We start from the raw sequence: 18589 nt of genomic DNA, 5'->3' as shown, positions 1-18589 counted from the left end.
CCCTACGAAGATGTTAGTTTTACTTTTTCTCACTCCTTATTGCTTGTATTATTTCCACAAACACTGAATATGGACTAGAACCTAGTAAATTAACTTTATTAATCACATGAATAAACATTCTTCACAGCTTTACTGCATATGCTCACTTTGTAAACAAGCTAACTGAGTCATATCAATACTGCTAGGCCTTTACTCATCCTCTCCCCTATCAGGTTTTATTTTGTGCTACTTGGGATTCTAAGTTTTCAAAATAATTATTCTTTAGCTCTGCTGTGGGCCACACATGCACAGCAACCAAAGAGGGAAGAGCCTTACTGTCTCCATTCTTCTTGCATTCTGCCCTCTCCGTGCAAATATTACTCCTGCTTTGGGGTGTGTTTCTGAGTCATTGCTCATCTTCCCATACATTTCCTTAAGGGTCTGCTTTGCTTAGATGTATTCAATCTTTGTCTCCTGGCAATGCACTTAAGAGTTGTTTATGCGTTTACAGTGACACAAATGCCCTCGGGTTTTCGTCACATGTACCTTGCTGTTTTCTGTTCCTTTTAATGAGCACCAAGCCTATTTTCCTTTCTCTGCCCTTAAAGCCACTTTTCACTGGCAAAGAACCTGCTTGGGATGTGCAAGGACCTCAGTTCAATCTCTAGTAAAGACCTTCCCTCTCCAAAGATGTTCTTACATTGAGAAAAATTCTAATATTGTCAGTTTTGTTAGGAACAGTTCAATGCCTGAGCTGAAGTTGCCAGCAGTGCTTCTGTATATCTGATCTCAACAGTAGCACACTGGGAACAGCTGTGGACTCCAAATAACACATGTTCTGAGAATGCACACACAGTGTGGGCCTAATATTTACAGCAATGACGACTTTCTGTTTGTTAGAGATTAGATTCTGCAAAGGTGTAGTTGCATTGGGACTTCTGTGCTCAGAGTTAATTATAGTTCATAATCTCTAATTACAATGTCAAAATGCAGATTATTAGACACCCTAGAACCTAAATTTTCTCCTCAAATTTGATGCCAAAATAGCAGCACAATGAAACTTTGTGTGAAGCCACTTACATCACTTACGTGGGCTCTGAGCCGATTCCACATAGAGGAATGTTTCCCTCATAAGTATGAATATAGTAAGGAGTGTAAAATACTGTGTGTAATTCCTTGCAAAACCCATAACATTCTGCATAGAGAACACAGCTCAAATTGATTAAAATGATATTTACAAATATTTCTTAGCACTAGCACTGAGAAAGAACCTAGTGCTTACAGCTCACCAGCAGCCAGCACAGCCATAGACCCACATCCTGGTTGTATATACCAGTCTCCAGTAAAGGAACCAGGGCTCTCTGGAGGTAGAAGACTGCAGGCAGGGACAAGTATAGGACAAAAATTAAAGAAAATGCTCAAAAGACAGTATAAGATAGGGTATGTTTTAAGGGCACAAGATTCCACTTGCAGGAAGTCCTAAGGACCATAGCCAGCAACAAAATTAATGCTAGTCATACTATGACCTGACACAGAATAACCTAGAGTATAGGCCTCTGAGTCTATGCTGAGAGTGAGAGTATACCTGTGAGACGGAGAGCTGAGAAGGGAGAGCTTGTGAACACCCACAGGAAACATAAATCACCTGCAGAACACCAGGGTCACACTATCACAGTTAAAACTCACTGTCTAGGGTTAAATCTATGGAAAACATAATGAGAAACAGGGTATCTGCATTGTGTGGTGAATAATTAGCTTCACTGAGCTCCTGGAAGATGACCTACAAGGGCCCTAGGTTGATTTCCAAAGTGGTTTTACAAGTTTATATTCCCACCAGCAATGGGGGAGGGTTCCTTTTCTCTACATCCTCTCCAGCATGTGTTGTCACTTTTGAGTTTTTGATTTAGCCATTCTGATGGGTGTTAAGGTGAAATCTCAGGGTCGTTTTGATTTGCATTTCCCTGATGATTAAGGATGTTGAGCATTTCTTTTAAGTGTTTTTTTGCCATTTGATGTTCCTCTACTGAGAAGTCTCTGTTTGGCTCTGTACCCGATTTTTTAGTTGGGGTACTTGATTTGTTGCTCTTTAACTTCTTGAGTTCTTTATATATTCTGGATATTAGCCCTCTGTCAGATATAGGGTTGGTGAAGAGCCCTAGAATGTCCTGCTTCTCAGCATGTTCTTGTTTCATGAACAGAAACTCAGTGTAGTTAAAAGCACCAGGTGTACTGGGCAATGGTAATGCACTCCTTTAATCCCAGCACTAGGGAGGCAGAGGCAGGTGGATCTGAGGGTTCAAGGCCATACTGGTCTACAGAGAGAGTTCCAGGACAGCCAAGCAGCCAAGGCTACACAGAGAAACTCTGCATAGAAAAACAAACAAACAAAAGCACTAGCTGCTCTTGCAGAGAACCAAGGTTTGATCCCCAGTACCCACATTGCAGCTCATAACCACCTGTAACTCCAGTTCCACCTTTAGGCCTCTGGGGGTACCAGGCACAGGCATGACACACAAATGTGTGTGTGTATATATATACACACACAAGCCAAGAACCCATACACATAAATAAAATGAAGAACAAAAAAAGAATGTTCTTGTTTCCCTGGAGTCCTTAAGCCGCTTCAGAGAGCCAATGCTAACAGTGTGATGGATAGTGTAGTTCTGGATCACATCCTGCCAGCCCTACCTCTGGAGAGGCTAGGTCTCACATAATTGAGTCCCAATAAGCACTGCAGATAGCATGCTTCAAATGAGCTATCCTGGTTACCAATGCTGGAAAAAGTCCATGCTATCTTTATCACATGGGACCTCTCAGGGATCCTGCTCTTGGTCTGACCTTGTCCTTTCACTGTTCAACAATGACTGAGTACAAAAGCTTTCAGTGGGCTGTGAGCTCCAAGATGACTGAAGTGAAGGCTGTATTTGGCACCCAGTTGCAAAATATCTACATCAAGCTAAATATTTACAATTACAAGGAAAAAAACAGGATGTTTATACAAGGTAGAAAGCTGGACAACAGCACCTTTGCTGTCAACACACCTGTACACAGCACAATGTACAAGGAGGGCACTCTGACAGACCTGGACCTCAGTCAAATCAAAAGGAGGCCTCAAGAAATGCATATGGAGAGGTCTCCAGAGTGAGGAGCTGTACTCTTCAAAAGCATCATGGTAGGCAAGGGAGGGCTGAGGCCCCTGACATGGCTAGAGGACCTGACAACAAAGCCCAGGTGGGAGTCTGGTTCGGCCCAGGCAGAGAAGGGTCCAGAGTGAACCTCCCAAGACTGTGATAGGAGAAGGCATCAGTAACAGACTCACCAGGGCTATGAAGCTGCTGTTGCAAGAAATGGCAAGGTAATATTCACAGCTGAGAACACAAGGGTGACAATATTCATGACACACAGCTACCCAAGGTAGAAAGGGGCTGTGAGTCTGAGGTTATAGTACATGTTAAAAGAAGCATGGTTGGCTCCAAAGGATATTTAAAGGCAGGACTCTACATGGAATCCCTCCAGGCTGGTCATAGGACTTCAAGAATGCTTTTCAAGAAAGATAGGCAGGTGGAAGAAGGTAGTCCTTCACTGTGGCAGAGATATTTTCTTTCTTCTTAGCCACAAAATCCATACAACTTGTAGAAGCCATGATTCTACTTCCCTTCAAAGTCTATAAAAGGTTTAAAACGAATACATGAAATGCTGTGATTGTCAAAGGTGCCAGTACTACTCACAGGAACCTGACACAGACTTAAGCACCCTGCCTTTCTTCTACTAATTGTAGCTCAGGGTGAAGGACTGAGAAGCCACTCTTTAGACAAGTGTCCTAGCTAATAGGAGGAAGGTAGAACTATTGTCACCTTCTCAGTAGCCCCCAGGGATGTACTGGTGCTACATGCTAGTCACCAATGGCTGCTAGAAAAAAGTTCAGGGGACGCCACAAAAAAAGCAGCACCACCTCAGAGTGTTTTACTAATCTCCTTTCCCCAAGGTCTATAAAGACCTTGGAGAATTAATCAGATCAAGCCTCAAGATGTAATGCTAATTTAGGGAAACACACAATAATGAAGTGCTCAACTACACCAGTGAGGCAAGCTTCAAAAGCCACCAGAGCACATGGGACAGACCAACCCACACAACGCTCTACCAAACATGGGAAAGAGAGTGTGTGTGAGGAGGAAGGGAGGGAGGGAGGGTAAGTGAGCTATAGCTCTAAAGCAGAAGGGAAGCTGCCAAAGAGTAGTGTATCAATTCCGATGTCAAGAGGTGTCAGCAGCATGTATGCCATTTTACACAACTGAAAACTTCAACATTTACCGAACACCAACATTAAGAAAAAAACTGTCAGTTTTAAAAGAAATGAAATATTTGGCTCATTTTTAAAGTGTCCTTAATTTTTAAAATGTCACACTGCAAATGATAACCACATAACTATCTCTGTAGATAGTTCCCTAGTGTGGTAAGAACAATAAATTCATTATCTGAAGTCTGAAGTATTCCTTTTCCTCCAACACCACAATTACTACTGGGCTCAATAAAGGCATGTGGCTTCTTCATGAATTTGGCTTGCATGTAGTAATTTTATTTTTTCTACAGCCCTCCACTTACCCTTTCTTTTATTTTCCCTCCAAGCTTACACCTGGATTTTTGAGCCACCAAACTGTCCTTTCTAACTTACAAGTATCACTGATAGGCACACAGGAATACATCTGCTTGAAGAAAAACACTGTTATAAATATGGAGCTATGACAGTAGAACAGAAAGACATAAATTGTATCAAAGTAAGTTTAAGTAAATTTAAAGATGAATGCTGCCTGTGAACACCGAAGAGCTCTGCTGACATTTAACATGATTTACCAGTCTCTCCTCAGCATTGCACCTTCAATCCTGTGTGCAGAAGGGGCAGCATGCCAGACCACAGTACTATTTTGTGTTTTTGTTTGTTTTGTTTTTTCATTCAAGTGAGCTGCTGCTCTTACAGGTTTAGGTTGATTCAACCAGAGACTGCTGTATATAGGCTGTTCACATAGCTGCCCTAGAGACAATGGCCAGGTATCCCAGGGTTTCCACCACGAGATCAGGCCTAACTCAGCATCCAGCCACCCTTCGGCTTTCTTGACACCTGGTCCTCTCAGTTCATTCATTCAGTAGCCTTCCAGAACTGACACTGAACCCTTGATTTTCCCAGAGCCTCTTCAGACCTGCTGAGCATGTTCAGACATGCTGGTGATTTGGTTGCTTCCTGTTTTCTAAGTTCACATAAAGCTAAGGAATTGATAAAAGGGCATTTGAACATAGAAGACAAAGAACACAGAAACAACTGTTCTGTGTGCTTCCTCTGCCTGTGACTGTGACACAAGAGACCTTAGCCCCTTGCCCACCAGCACTGCAGCACACTCGGCCTCACCTTCATCGCTCCCAGTTCCTTTCTGCTTTTTTTTCTTGACTAGTTGAATGGCTCGGTAATCAGTTCTTGCTGAGCCCCCACTTTCCTGGGACCAAAGAAAAGTGTGTCAGTTGCTTAATCTAAACAGCAGAGGAAGGGTAGCAGGGGGATTAGAAAACCATCCTAAGCCTGCCTTGGGAACGGATCAGAGCTCCAGGAATCACTCACCAGCAAAGGCACTCAGGAAACCATATGCTCGATAGGAAAATGCTCATAGCTTCATCATCTGGAGAAGTGAAGTTCATTCCTCCAAGGTCTAAATGCGCTAAGATATTTTAGAGAGAGGCCACTACGAGCTGTACACTGCCCTGTTCCCTAAACACCAAGTCTTCTTGATGGGTTATATCACAGCAGCCGTGGGCAGTGTTGGTAGCAAATGCCAGACTGTGTTATGCCAATATAGAAAGTGTCACTGAACTCAGCAAACTGATTGAGAAACAGCATTCAAATAGAAAAGAAAAAAATTTGTGAACACTTAATAAAGTTTCATTTTTAAACTACAAGGAGTAAAGGACATCAGTTATCTACAGCTCACAGCACCCTGAAACCCATTCACAACACCATTCCCACTCAGAGAAGCGAGGGAGCCCAATGCCACACAGGTAGCAAAAGAACAAACAAGGGTCAAGCCCAACTTGTGCCGGCTCTTCCACCTATACCCAGAGCTAGGAAGGGAGGTACAGAGTGCCAAGGACAGGCTTCTCACTCACTCTGACCTGTGGTTACCCCAGTCCCTGTCTAGTCACCTGTTGCTCTTAGAAACTGTGATAGCTTAAGCAGATGCTGGCAAATGTAGCCACCAAGTCAGACACCAGAAGTTGATACAGAGTATGCTGTTCTCATACTGAGAGAAATGCAAGTCGGTTCCAGCAGGTTGGTTACTAGGTACCCTCACACTTGGTCCCAATGCACAACTTAGTATTTTAGGCTGTAGTAAGGTAAGATGTATGAATCTTAACATGATAAATGTCAAAACAAAATTCAACTAGCATTACAAAGAAACCTATATGACCATTTCCATTGTAAACTGAGGAAAGTCAGACTCTCTCTAGGAATCTTTAAGTTACTTTAAATTAGATTATATTAAAGGTATAATTGATATAAATATAGAATACAATAACTGTCCAGCCTCAAAACTGAAATATTGTTATAATCCTTCAAGAATGAAGGCTCTAATAAAAATACCCTGACGTAGCTTCAAGTTCTCACTGAACTGTTAGGACGACTGACGCAGACATTGTTCTTCTAGGACTTGTCACTATGTGGAAAGCATGAAGGTGAATACTTCAATGGTAGGAAATGCCTCAAGTTTTTTCAAGAAAACTGTGTAAAATCACAGAACTCCAAAGAACCTTAGAAACCATGTAGCCAAACCCCCTTATTTTAGAAACAACTGAGGATTTTGGGCTCAGATATGTAAGAATGTCAATTCCAGACTCAAGGTCAAAGTCAGGTTTCCAGACCATTGCCCAGGCTCCATCTGTCCTTCTGCACACCAGAAAGAACCGTCTGCAAAGACAGGATTCATCCCAAACATGATCCAAGCTGCATTAGGGAAGTGAGCTAGTGGTGGTGACAGAATAGAGTGCTTCATACCAAGTAGAGACTGGTGCCAGAACAGTGCTCTGAGTCATTTTGAGCCCCTTGCCTCTTTGCAGAGCTGGACAGCATAGACTGGGATGGCCCGTGGCTTTCTTCCTGCCCCTGGACCACATCTGGAACTGGAGGCAAGTCTTGTTCCACCTTTATTGGAACCAGCAGATCTGGGACACTGGCAGTTTCTTGCACAGTGCCTGAAGAGGTTGGTGTGCTAGAAGGTGCTGTCAAGTTATTGCTGGGGGTCAAAGCTGGTGGGTCTTGACCTAAGTTCCTCACAGGCACAGCCACCAGACAGCCTACTGCTCCTGTGCTCATGGTCTGTGAATCATCTGCACTGAAGCTGCCTGGTTGGAGAACTGTGGCTGATGTCCCAAGAACAAGAGGACTGTCCAAACTTGGAGGCAAATCACTGTGGGCCACCAGAACCAGGGGGTCCATTGGCCCTAAGGAATTATTATTAGTAGGGAGATTCCCTCCCAGAGAAGAGCTCACAGAAGTGACATCAATGGTGAGGATCCCAGAATTCAGGGCTTCATCTGACCCAGATGCCGAATTGCCACCGTTAGCAGGTGTGTCAGAGAAAAGTGCTGCTAAATCTATGTTGGTGAGCTCGCTTTGGCTCGGGCTACTCAGTTCACTGCTGGGTGTGAGAGAACTTGGCGCTTCCAGCTGAGGTACAAGATCTGCAAAAGCAATGAATAGTCCAGTTACTGTTTTGCCAGACTGAGAAATCTTTCTGCTTAAGATGTTAGCAGCTACCCCTTGAAACAACACTGACTACCCTTTCAGTAGACCTTTTCACCACAATAAAGACTGAGACTTACCGTTGGCACATAGTGAACAGCAGATACCAAAGGGCTTGCCTGACAACAGGTACTTCATCTAATATTTCATGTCCTCAAGCTGTCTTTGTACTCCAAAGCCTGCCCTTCCTCCTAACAAAGAACGTTTCAACCTATCCTGTACCATGAAGCCTCTATAAGTCAGCTCTAAGACTAACTCTGGCTCTGGGCTATTTTTGCAATTAGCTTCAGTCATCTCAGGTCTTGTCAAATTCTGCCCTGTTCCACATCTAGTGTCATCCAAAAATTAGACTGGTTTGAGTCATCTGTGATTAGTCAGGAGTAAAACTGGCCTTCTGGGCTGAGCTGAAAGCTCTAGGTTTAGGAAGATTCATGGAGCACACATCAGGTCCTCTCATGCCCTTACTGCAGCTTCTGAACTGCCCCATTGACTGAAGCAGAGGGAGAGGGCTCTTAGTTCTGCTTCTCCCATATCAACTATTTGCTAACCGCAACTGCATACTTTCCAAGCATAAAGGCCAGGTCAGAATGCATACTGAATTTATTGATTTTTTTTATTTTGTGGGGGAAGGGAAGTTTGAGACAGGGTTTCTCTGTGTAACCCTGGCTGTTCTATAATTTGCTCTGTATACTAGGCTAGCCTCTGCCCCTCCAGTGCTGGGATTATAGGCGTGTGCCACCACCACCAGGCTACATACTGTATTTTTTAACTCAGGCTTATAAAAAGACATTAATCTAGATGTAAGAACAAAAATCAAGGTAAGAATCTATCTTCAGTTGTCATATCACAAAGTTTCCTCAATAGTATCACAGTACCAATACAACATTCTGAGGAAAAAGGAGTGATTCTTTCTAGAAAGTGAAACAGGAAACCTGTTACTTTTTCAAAATTAAAAACAAGCAAACATTAATCTTGATGATTCTGTTCTTTGTAGAGAGTGATTTTGCTGGAACATAGATGCCAAATCACTCAAAAACCTCCCACTTAACATTTTATTAATTCCACAAATGTCAACCAGAGAATTGGTATGAATGGATACACAAGACAAAAATTACTGACTAAACAGAAACACATAGTGCTAATGGTTAAGACTGTGGCTTTGGGAGGCAAACACATCCCAGTAAAGACCTTGGCACTTAATCTTGGTGTCACCTTGGCAAGTCTATGTGCAGCAGCAGGACCATTGTGAGGTTGAACTGAAACACAAGCTAGCAGTCATCAGGCAGCCCTCTACTGACAATGGGCAGGATGAATGATACATGAGTCAGTCAATGTGTATCATAAACATGGCCTGATAAGAGGGCCTCTCACCCATCAAGAGTTTAAGGAAAACTCCTCCGAAGTAACCTGAATTAGCCAGCTTAGGGAAATGGAAACGCAGCTTGAGAGAGACTATAAGGCTGAGGCCTGTGCAGTCACATAGCTCCAGCTCAGAGCTGGAGAAGGACAGTAGCTGAGAGCCTCTGGGAAGAAAAGTGATACTCGCTGTCATAAAGTATAGGAGACACACTCTGCTTGTCCTCAAGGAACTCAAGAGACTAGCAGGAGAGCAACTGTTTTTACAGTGCTGAGTGCAACTGCTGTGGCATGAAGTCAGTGCTTAAGAGCCAAAGGACAAACTAAGTAACCACCTCTCCCAAGAGAAGAAATCAGATTAAGAACTCAAACCTTCACTACCTCTAGCTGCACAGAGCTCTGCAGCAGGTGCTTTAACAAAGAGTGATCTATTACATCACCTTCTTTATTTTCAAAGCTAGGGAAACAGGGCTCAGAAATATGTTCCTGCACAGGAACCCAACTAGGAAAAAGCTGCCCGCTTCACATGTCACAGTGAGGGGGAGATGGTTAGAAACATACATGGCCTCCACCACGCTACCTTACCAGGAGCAGAACCCACCAGAGAAAACTGTCTCTGTGAATGCACTAGAGAGAGAGGCAGCCATTGCTGTCATGCCTACATTCTTGATGTCTTGCCTAGGACTGTAGATGAAACCTAGAGGGGCTAGTTTCTAAGTGCTGTACCACAGAGGCTGAAATGTCAGGTCTTACATGTTCAGCATCCTCCATGATTGACCTCTATCATGATGCCTCTCTCATACCCTTGCCTCTCTCATTCCTGAGACAAAACTCTGCTCTGGGTTTGGAAGGCTTCCTGCCTACCGTAGAACACAGCATTCTGTGTAAGAACCACTGTCTCTTAAGAACAGGGGGAAGAGACAGGCTTCAGTACTCAGGAACGATGGACATGGCAAGACAGACTCAGAGGATGCACATACAGGGCAAAGGACCCAGTTGCAGACAGGCTTAGGGCACATTTGAAGGGAAGAACTTCACATGCTGGAGCGAAATAGGTACAAAGGGGCTGTGGTAAGAAAAGAGGAGCAGGAGGAGAGAACGTGTAAAGGTCTCACGGCTGTGTGGCAACCCACAGATCCAGCTTCCTAGTTTAGACATGACTGAGAGGTGAGAGAGCAGGACACCATCCCTATTCTTTCATGCTCAGGCATATATTTCTTTGCAACTCTGAGGGGCCACAACCACTGACCTTGGTGCCGGCTGTGCTGCCGCACCATGTGCGCCTTCATGCTGTGCTTGGAGGTGAAGAGTCGGTTGCAGCTGGACACCGGGCAGCGGCTTTTTGGAGCACCCACATCCTGCAGATGTTTTTTAGAATGAATGTACAGACTACTGCGAGCTGAGAACCTGGCACAGCACCCTGGAACACAGAGGGGACCAAAGTTACACCTGAGGATGATCAAGGATACTTCCTAACAACATCAGAAGCTGACACTAGACTGTTAAGACAATTCAGAAGGAAGGTGTTTGATTTCTGGAACCCACATAAAGATGGAAGGAAGGAACCAACTCTACAAAGTTGTACACTAACCTCCACATATGCACTGTGACCCACTGTGCCAAATACAACCCCCACTCCACCATAGTGATTAAGAATCATGTGCTGAGTGGTTTTATGCCAACTTGATACAAGGTGGAGTAATTTGAGAGGAGAGAAAATGCCTTCATAAGATCAGGCTACAGGCAAGCCTATAGGGCATTTTTAGTTAGTGATGTGTGGGAGGGCCCAGTCAACTGTGGGTGGTATCACTCTGGGTTGGTGGTCCTGGGTGCTATAAGAAAACAGGCTGAGCAGGTCATGAGGAGCAAGCCATGGCACTCTTCAATGGGCTCTGCATCAACTCCTGCCTCCAGGTTTTCTCCTACTTTGGTTTCCCTCAATAGATTGCCTTGGTTCCCTTCAATAGATTATGATTCAAGCCAAACAAATCCTTTCATTCCCAGGGTACTACTAGTTATGGAATTTCATCATGGCAATAGTGACCCTAACTAAGAAAGAATTAAGTCAATCGGAAACTACAACCCAAACCACTCAGGATGACAAAGGGCTCAGATCAACAAGAATGAGGTATGGGTCACTTCTTAAGGGGGTAGGGAATCCAACATAAAACATTAAAAAAAAAAAAAAAAAAAAAGGCCTGCTGAGGGTGGAAGAAATACAGAATGAGTAGTAGAGGAAAGTAGTTATAAATACCAGCTAAGGCTACATGACCAGTTGCAAAACTGAGGATGATGACTGACATTGTATTTCTGTCACATTTTTGTTAAGAATGTTTGCAAAGAGATGTGTGTTTTCTTTCCTAGATTCTTTATTATGTTATGTAACACCAACTGAGATATCAGTAGCTATCATACGTAAGTTATGAGATACTAAAAGATGTCCCTCAAGGGACACTGCCATCTATTTTATATATAATATATATATATAATACATCTGCAGTTATAGGATAGTTATATCATGTTAGGAATAACTATGACCTGGTTATTAGTTTTATTTGGAAATAAAATATGACATAAGGAGATATGATTGTGTGTCAAGTTGACAAGGAGCGAATTTGTGATGGCTATTCTTGGTTGTCACCTTGACTACATCTGGAATTACTAAACACCTGTGAGGGATTTTTCTTTATTCGATCATTTGATATCAGAAGACCCACCTTAAACTTGGACTACACCTTTTGGTGGCATAAAAGGACATGGAAGCTAAAATCTTTTGTTTTTTGGTGTGCTTGCCTTCACTCTCATTGTCAAGTTTATCTATCCTGATAAACTTGAATATAACCTGATCATACCTGAAGGTATTCCTTCACTGGTATTAGAGCTAATGTATACTGAAGACAAGCTGAGAAATCCAGCCTTGTGGATTGAACAATTGGATTTCTGGATTTTCCCTTGGGAGATAGCCACTGTTGGACTAGCCAGACCACAGCTTGTAAGCGACTCTAACACTCCTCCCCTTAAATATATATAGATTCATTTTAGCTGTTCTGTTCCTCTAGAGAACCCTGACTAATACAAATCATGACACTATGTTCCCAAGCACTGGCACTGAAAAGTGACATACCAAATACCCTAAGAGGAGCACAAGGGCTAAATGAAGAATTATAAAAGAATATGTAGACCATGAGTTAGTCAGTCTAAGGCATATGAGCTGATCAAGCTCACTCTGCCTGTTTCTTCTACTCACTGCTCAAGTAGAAACAACTCCTCCAGTCAAAGTTCAGTTACAAAAATGTATACTAATCACCTCTATTAGGCTATTTAAAAAAATGTAATCCTACAGTTCTAGGGGTTGGAACTATCTCAACTTATGACCAAAGGCAACCCTGCCCACTTCACCTCTGTGCAGCCCAGAAACTGAGCCAATGTCTCTAGGTCACAGGTACAAGTGGAGCCAGAGCTGGTATTCCCTAGCTTACACACTCAACTTGCTTACATGTCAGATCTGGATTCTACTGCTGGAGAGAAGACACATATACAATCATCTTCCCTTCATCCATGACTGCCTGTCATGTTGGTGCTCTGTCCTCCACAGACCCAGAAAGGGGAGGCAAAGTTCTTAAGTTCAGGGGCTTGTGAGATGGATGAGCATACAGGTAGTAAGCCAGAACAAAATCAGTGCTAGAAAATAACAAATGCTGTAGAAACAGCTTCTGAGAAGACTGAGGCACAGGTGCTTGAGCAAGGTGCATTGAGTGACCTACCCCTGGTGAGTGATGGGGCCAGGCCTTGGAGCAGATGGGTGCTAGGGCCCAGGGAGTTGGCCTCCTAAGGCTGTCTGCACTGCAACCCTTGTTTACTCCATGGCCGCAGATAAGCTTTTGACCTTTTGCAACAGCTTTTCCTTGTCTGTAAAATGAGCTTTATGAGGACAAGATAAGGAACAGACCTAGAGCTTGTCTAGAAACATATCTGAGTTCCATGTGAGAATGAAGTTAAATGCCAAACTGCACAGAGACAGCCAGGGCCCTTCCTCATATGGTCCTATTTTAATTTAAATAGCCCATTTGCAGGTCCCAGGCACTAACATTGCCTACCACCTCAAGGATATGCCCACTGTCACTCTCAATACAGGGTCTAGCTTCCCCTAGTCTAGTAAGAAGGAATTCTGGAGTCTCTGCACCAGGCTCCACTTGACTAAGCCCTGTTACGCATTTCTCTGCTGAGATTGTCTTAATGGCTCAAAGCTCCTTCAGAACTTCAAAAGCAAATGCTCCCTCTTTAACAGTGCACTGCTCTTTCTTCTTCCCCTAATCACTCCCAGAACTGTGAAAATAAGCAATCTCTTGCCTCCTGCTCCGAAGGAAGCTCTACCTGAGTTATCCTATCAAAACTTGCCCACTAACACCAAATAACATACTAGTGGGCCTCAGGATTTGAGTTGGGCTGGCTCAGCACCCTGCCTTCACAATTTCTACAAGGGCAGCCTTTCCACTGTTCTACCTCCATCTGTGGCTCTCCATCACGGCTCACCTACGCTTAAAAGCAGAAAACAAAACTCTACCTAACAGCAATCACTACAACTATTGAAACTGACAAGTATCAATGCTTTTACAAGCTAGGGTCAGATGGAAGGGGAGGAGGTCCTCCCCTATCAGTGGACTTGGAAAGGGGTAGGGAGGAGATGAGGGAGGGAGGGTAGGATTGGGAGGGAATGAGGGAGGGGGCTATAGCTGGGATACAAAATAAATAACCTGTGATTAATATAAAAAATAAAAAAAGTTTCAATTAGTAAGAACCCTATGAGGTTTTGTTTACTTTAAGGATGAAGAAAAGAAAAGGCACAGTCTTGCTCATCCCAGGACTCCTTTAAGCCATGCACGTGGCAGACTCAGGACTTGAATACAGAATTCACACTTTCAATTGCCTGATAATTTTAAGGATTAAATGAGGACCTGCATGCTATTTGTTTCACCCATAGTCCAACCTGTTCTTTAAGCCAGCAACAGACACATAGTCTGTTTTCTGAGTACCATTGGCCAAGCTGAACATTTTATCATTTTATGTACAATATGACCAAACTCTTCTCTTCTCCCATCCCAACTGAGACACTAATCTCAATTATTGGCTCTCCCTCTTCCAGGTCCAAATCATTACAGCATGCTTTGATTTTTATTTTTGCTGTTGATGACATTCTCTTCCTTTTTGCCATCAGTCCTGAGCCCAGAAGCAACTGTCTAACCAAGATGACTACAGGCCTATCCAAAGACCAGAGTGGGCCTTGACTCTAACATGAGCTGCTATTGCCCTGTGGATTCTTCCTGTTGATCTTTCTGCTTCCAATAGCCATCCTTAATGTTTGTCTAGCTCTTCCTCATTAAGCTGATCAGGACATTACACTCCCCATAAAGAGTAGTACGGATGAGACCCTGACACCCCATAGTGGCCTGCATGTTCCTATTTGCCCTGTCTACATTCACAACTGCTATGGTGATAGGAGGGAGAGCCTTATCATACCATCTGCATTTAAGTGGTTTTTATTATCCTTCTCCAGCTAAGATAACTAAAGTAAACAGATTTACCTGAGACCATAAATTTAGGGCCCAAATGACTCATGCTGGACTGTTCCTTCCTTAGTGGACCTTCAACTACGGCAGGGTTGGCATAAATGGGACAAACAAATTTTTAACAAGTAAATTACACTTTTAACATTTTAAAGAAAAAGCTTATGCTTGCTAGTTTTATGTCAACTTGACACAAACTAGTTTTTTTTTTGTTTGTTTGTTTGTTTTGTTTTTTTAAAGAGGGAACTTCAACTGAGAAAAAATATCTCCATGACACTGGTCTGTGGGCATGTTTACGAGGCATTCTCTTGACTGACAATTGATGTGGCAGGGCCAAACTCACTGTGGGTGGTACCATACTTGGGCCTGTGGCCCTGGGTGCTATAAGAAAGGAGGCTGAAAAAGCCATAAAAGAAAGCCATTAACTACAACTCCCCCATGAATTCTATATCAGCACCTGCATCTGTACCTTCCTTGAGTTCCTGCCCTGACTTTCTTTGATGAAGGACTGTAACATAGAAATGTAAGCTGAAATGCTCTCCAGATTGCTTTTGGTCATGTTTTATCACATCAATAGAAACCCTAACGAAGACAAAGCCTCATTTATACCCTTATTAAAAAAAAAAAAAAAAAAGCAGACAGGCTTTATTTCTTTCCAGGTGCAACAAGACTAGATAATTTTCATTTAGTGAGCCCAAGCTATGTGCCAGACCAAATATAAAGAAGCATTCTTCTTCTCACTTCACCTGTTCCTCATAATCAGCCAGTTAAACAGGTAGTGGAACTAGAGCTTCAGACTGAGTGGTAGGGCAGAAAACAAATCTGTACTTCTTCCAATACACTCCTAAGACAGTGTGCATGCACTGTCACCAACCAAAGAAATACACTGGCTGCAACTGGCAATTAATTTCCTTAGTGCTTCTGAAACTCAAACCTACAGCTTAACATGAGTATTAGTGTGGCACTTTTTCTACAGCTAAAGCAACATTTTAAATGCTACCTTCCACAGGGCACTCAAATGGCTTTGTTCCCAGGTGGGTGATACTGTGGCCCTTCAGATGCTCTGCTCTAGTGAATGACTTGCCACAGCCTTCCACAGGACAGGTGAACCTCCGGTCATCATCATGTTTCCTGAAACAAAAAAAAAATTAAGGAGCAATTATTGCTCGCAGGCATATCCACACAGGGCTTGTTTAGCTGCCCCATAATCAGAAATTTTACTTTAATAGTTAAGGTGGCCCCAAAGCTAGACACAGAACAATTAGTGCTATAACAATCTAGGAAGAGCTAAGTCCCAAAGGAGCGAATGAAGCAATCTGAACTGTTTAGAAGTCTCTATGGCCAATGTGCTTTCTAAGCCACAGATGGCCAGAAGACACACTTGCACAGCTTAACAGCAGTAGGAAAGAACCCTCTTAAGTAAACTTGTGAAGACTGTCTTTTTGTAAGTAATGCTTTCATTCTGAGTGCCCCATGCCCCAATTATGCAAACATACACAGGCCACCCACTCTCTCTGAGTCTGTATAATACCAATGTCAAAGCTGTGACCAAGATGAAATGAGCAACATCAGGAGTACACAGACCCCTAATTGTCATTATCATTACTGAAAGTTTGCAAGAACATTTTCTGGTGTTCTAAAACATTAACATTGAGCTCCATTATTAGCTGCCTGAAATCTTAAATTAATCAGAAGTGTTCTGTGATAAATATTTCATGTGCTTTCAGAACCTAAATACCAAAATGAAAAGTTTACCTTTTATGCCTGAGAAGTTTGGACATACTGGTGAAGGTCCAGCCACAACTGTCTGAGTCACAAATAAATGGTCTTTCACCTTGTAAGAGAAAAAAAATGACAGCATACCTATGAGCACAACAGCCACCACAAAGCATGTGTTCACACAGTGGTGCACACTGCAGCTCATACCTGTGTGACTTCGCAGGTGAATTTTCAGTCTGCAGGCTTTGTCATATTGTTTATTGCATCCAGGAAAAGAACAGGAAAAGAGCTCTTGTTCTCTGAAGTGGGCTCGGTTATGGGAAAACAGGGCACTCACTGTGATGAATGTCTTCTCACAGCCTGAATAAAGAAAGCACAAGTTCAGCTCATAGGACAAAAGCACACAGTGCAGTTTACACTGTGTACAGCCCAAGGGCATGTTCATAACGAGCAGACAAGGAAAGACATGACTTGGAAACCATCTCTGCAAAGTCCTGTCCACTGCAGCCTTCTAGAAGCTACAGGAGGAGTAACACACACCTGTTGTAGTGTGATGTGGAGATGGCACAAGGGATTGATATAGCCTTTGCTGGCCAGTTCTGTAGCCAAGTGCATAAACTAGGTGTGTCTTCCATAAACTCAGATGGTAATGCTGTCTGAAACCTAAGAAATCAGCAGGACAAATTACACACTAATGATCAAGATTTAGTCTGGCACAGCTTTGCAGGGCTGCAATCATCCCACTAGTTCAGATTTTCCATCCTTTTGGGCTGATACTGCATTCTCCACATTTTTCAATTTCCTCCAGCCTCTGCATTGGCACCCCACATTATCTTATTTCTTTCTCTTTTACCCATTTCCTCAGGATTTTGTCAGCTTCACCTCTGTCCTCACAGCCCATCATACCCATTCCATCAGCCCAAGCAACCTATACCTGGGCAATTCCAACATCAACACTTCTTTCACAAAAATGTTTAGTGCTCACACAGGGTGGAAAATAAGAAGCTGAAAGATGTTTAGGAACTATTTTTGTTGCCGCTCTCAGACTCTCTAAAATGCAATCACTATGATTGGAAAGCACTGCACAGAACTTACATACAAGTAGCAGCCTAGGGAATCTCTGCCCCATCCAAAAGTAGTCTTCGTCTCCCTTAGTTAGCTTCAATCTGTCTGCTTTGCTACTTAGAATGCAAGTGATGGGGTTAATCTGAACATTAGCATTCTCTGCCTTAGCAACAGCCCTCACCACCCCCTATGAATAGGCATGTTCTTTCACCTTGCCTCTGTGATCTTTTTCCTGAAGCTCTCCACTACTCCCACTGTCACTTCCTGGCTCACATTGTCAAAAGACACTCCTCCTCCTTGATTAAACATTTAATGGTGCTTCCCTGGTCCCTCTACCAGCTTCTATGAAAGTCCAACTAATCAGCCAACACAAGACCTTCAGGGGAACCTCATGCTTTGAAGTGTCTGGATCCCTGTCCTTTTGGTATGTCACACAGAATGGTGCTACCGTTAGCAGGATGAGACCTTCAGCTAACATTCCCACATCAGGATATGACTGCAGGTTTTCAACCAGCAGCCTGATGATTTCTACACAGGACTGTATCAGACAGTCTGTGGGCATTTAAGAATACAATACTAGAATCTGTTGCTAATCTCTCCATAAGAGCATACTCTAAAATGCACATGTTACTAGAGCAGAGCATGAGAGCATGTATACTAGTTAATGTGCATGCACACTAGTTAAGGTGCTGTCTAACAGTAAGGAAGAAAACCGACATGATCCGAGAAACCGAGAAGTCTGTCAAAAATAAAGTACAAAAGACATAAAAACAGATTGCTGTACACCTGATGTCGGTTGCAAAGGCCCACCTTGTCGAAGGATCATCACTCTATGCATAATACTGGGAAGGACAGAGATCTGATCCAAAGCATGAGGTGTCCTTGGGGGCTCTGTGTTAGCTTGTCAGTGGGGATTTCATAGAAGCTGGGGAGGGCCCAGAGAAACATTCATTCCTTCATATTTTAAAGCTGTGTATTTAGCCTTCTGTGTGTTGGATCTCTTGAGTCATCCTTTGTAGACCACGCTGGCCTTTAACTCACAGAGACTGGCCTGCCTCTGCCTCTCTGAGTGCTGTGATTAATGGCATGTGTCACCACACCCAGCTTCATCTAGCATTCTTGA

General features: G+C 43.2%; 1 protein-coding gene across 3 annotated transcripts in view; it reads right to left on the bottom strand.

Annotated features, from left to right (window-relative positions):
- Zxdc (ZXD family zinc finger C) overlaps nucleotides 1-18589 on the bottom strand; it is a 34680-nt gene that overhangs the window by 14702 nt on the left and 1389 nt on the right. For 2 of the 3 annotated variants that reach the window (XM_021639266.2, XM_021639267.2), the window contains exons 2-7: nucleotides 16609-16761; nucleotides 16438-16516; nucleotides 15683-15813; nucleotides 10368-10538; nucleotides 7016-7701; nucleotides 5381-5465 (exon numbers count right to left, since the gene is read on the bottom strand). In XM_021639266.2, coding sequence (XP_021494941.1) covers nucleotides 5381-5465; nucleotides 7016-7701; nucleotides 10368-10538; nucleotides 15683-15813; nucleotides 16438-16516; nucleotides 16609-16761 — 1305 coding nt within the window. The remainder of the gene's footprint in view (nucleotides 1-5380; nucleotides 5466-7015; nucleotides 7702-10367; nucleotides 10539-15682; nucleotides 15814-16437; nucleotides 16517-16608; nucleotides 16762-18589) is intronic. The other variant, XM_060383742.1, reaches the window with a different exon arrangement.

Source organism: Meriones unguiculatus, chromosome 5 (genome assembly GCF_030254825.1).
Source record: "Meriones unguiculatus strain TT.TT164.6M chromosome 5, Bangor_MerUng_6.1, whole genome shotgun sequence".
NCBI classification, from domain to species: Eukaryota; Metazoa; Chordata; class Mammalia; order Rodentia; family Muridae; genus Meriones; species Meriones unguiculatus.
This window is presented reverse-complemented; position numbering and strand designations above follow the sequence as displayed.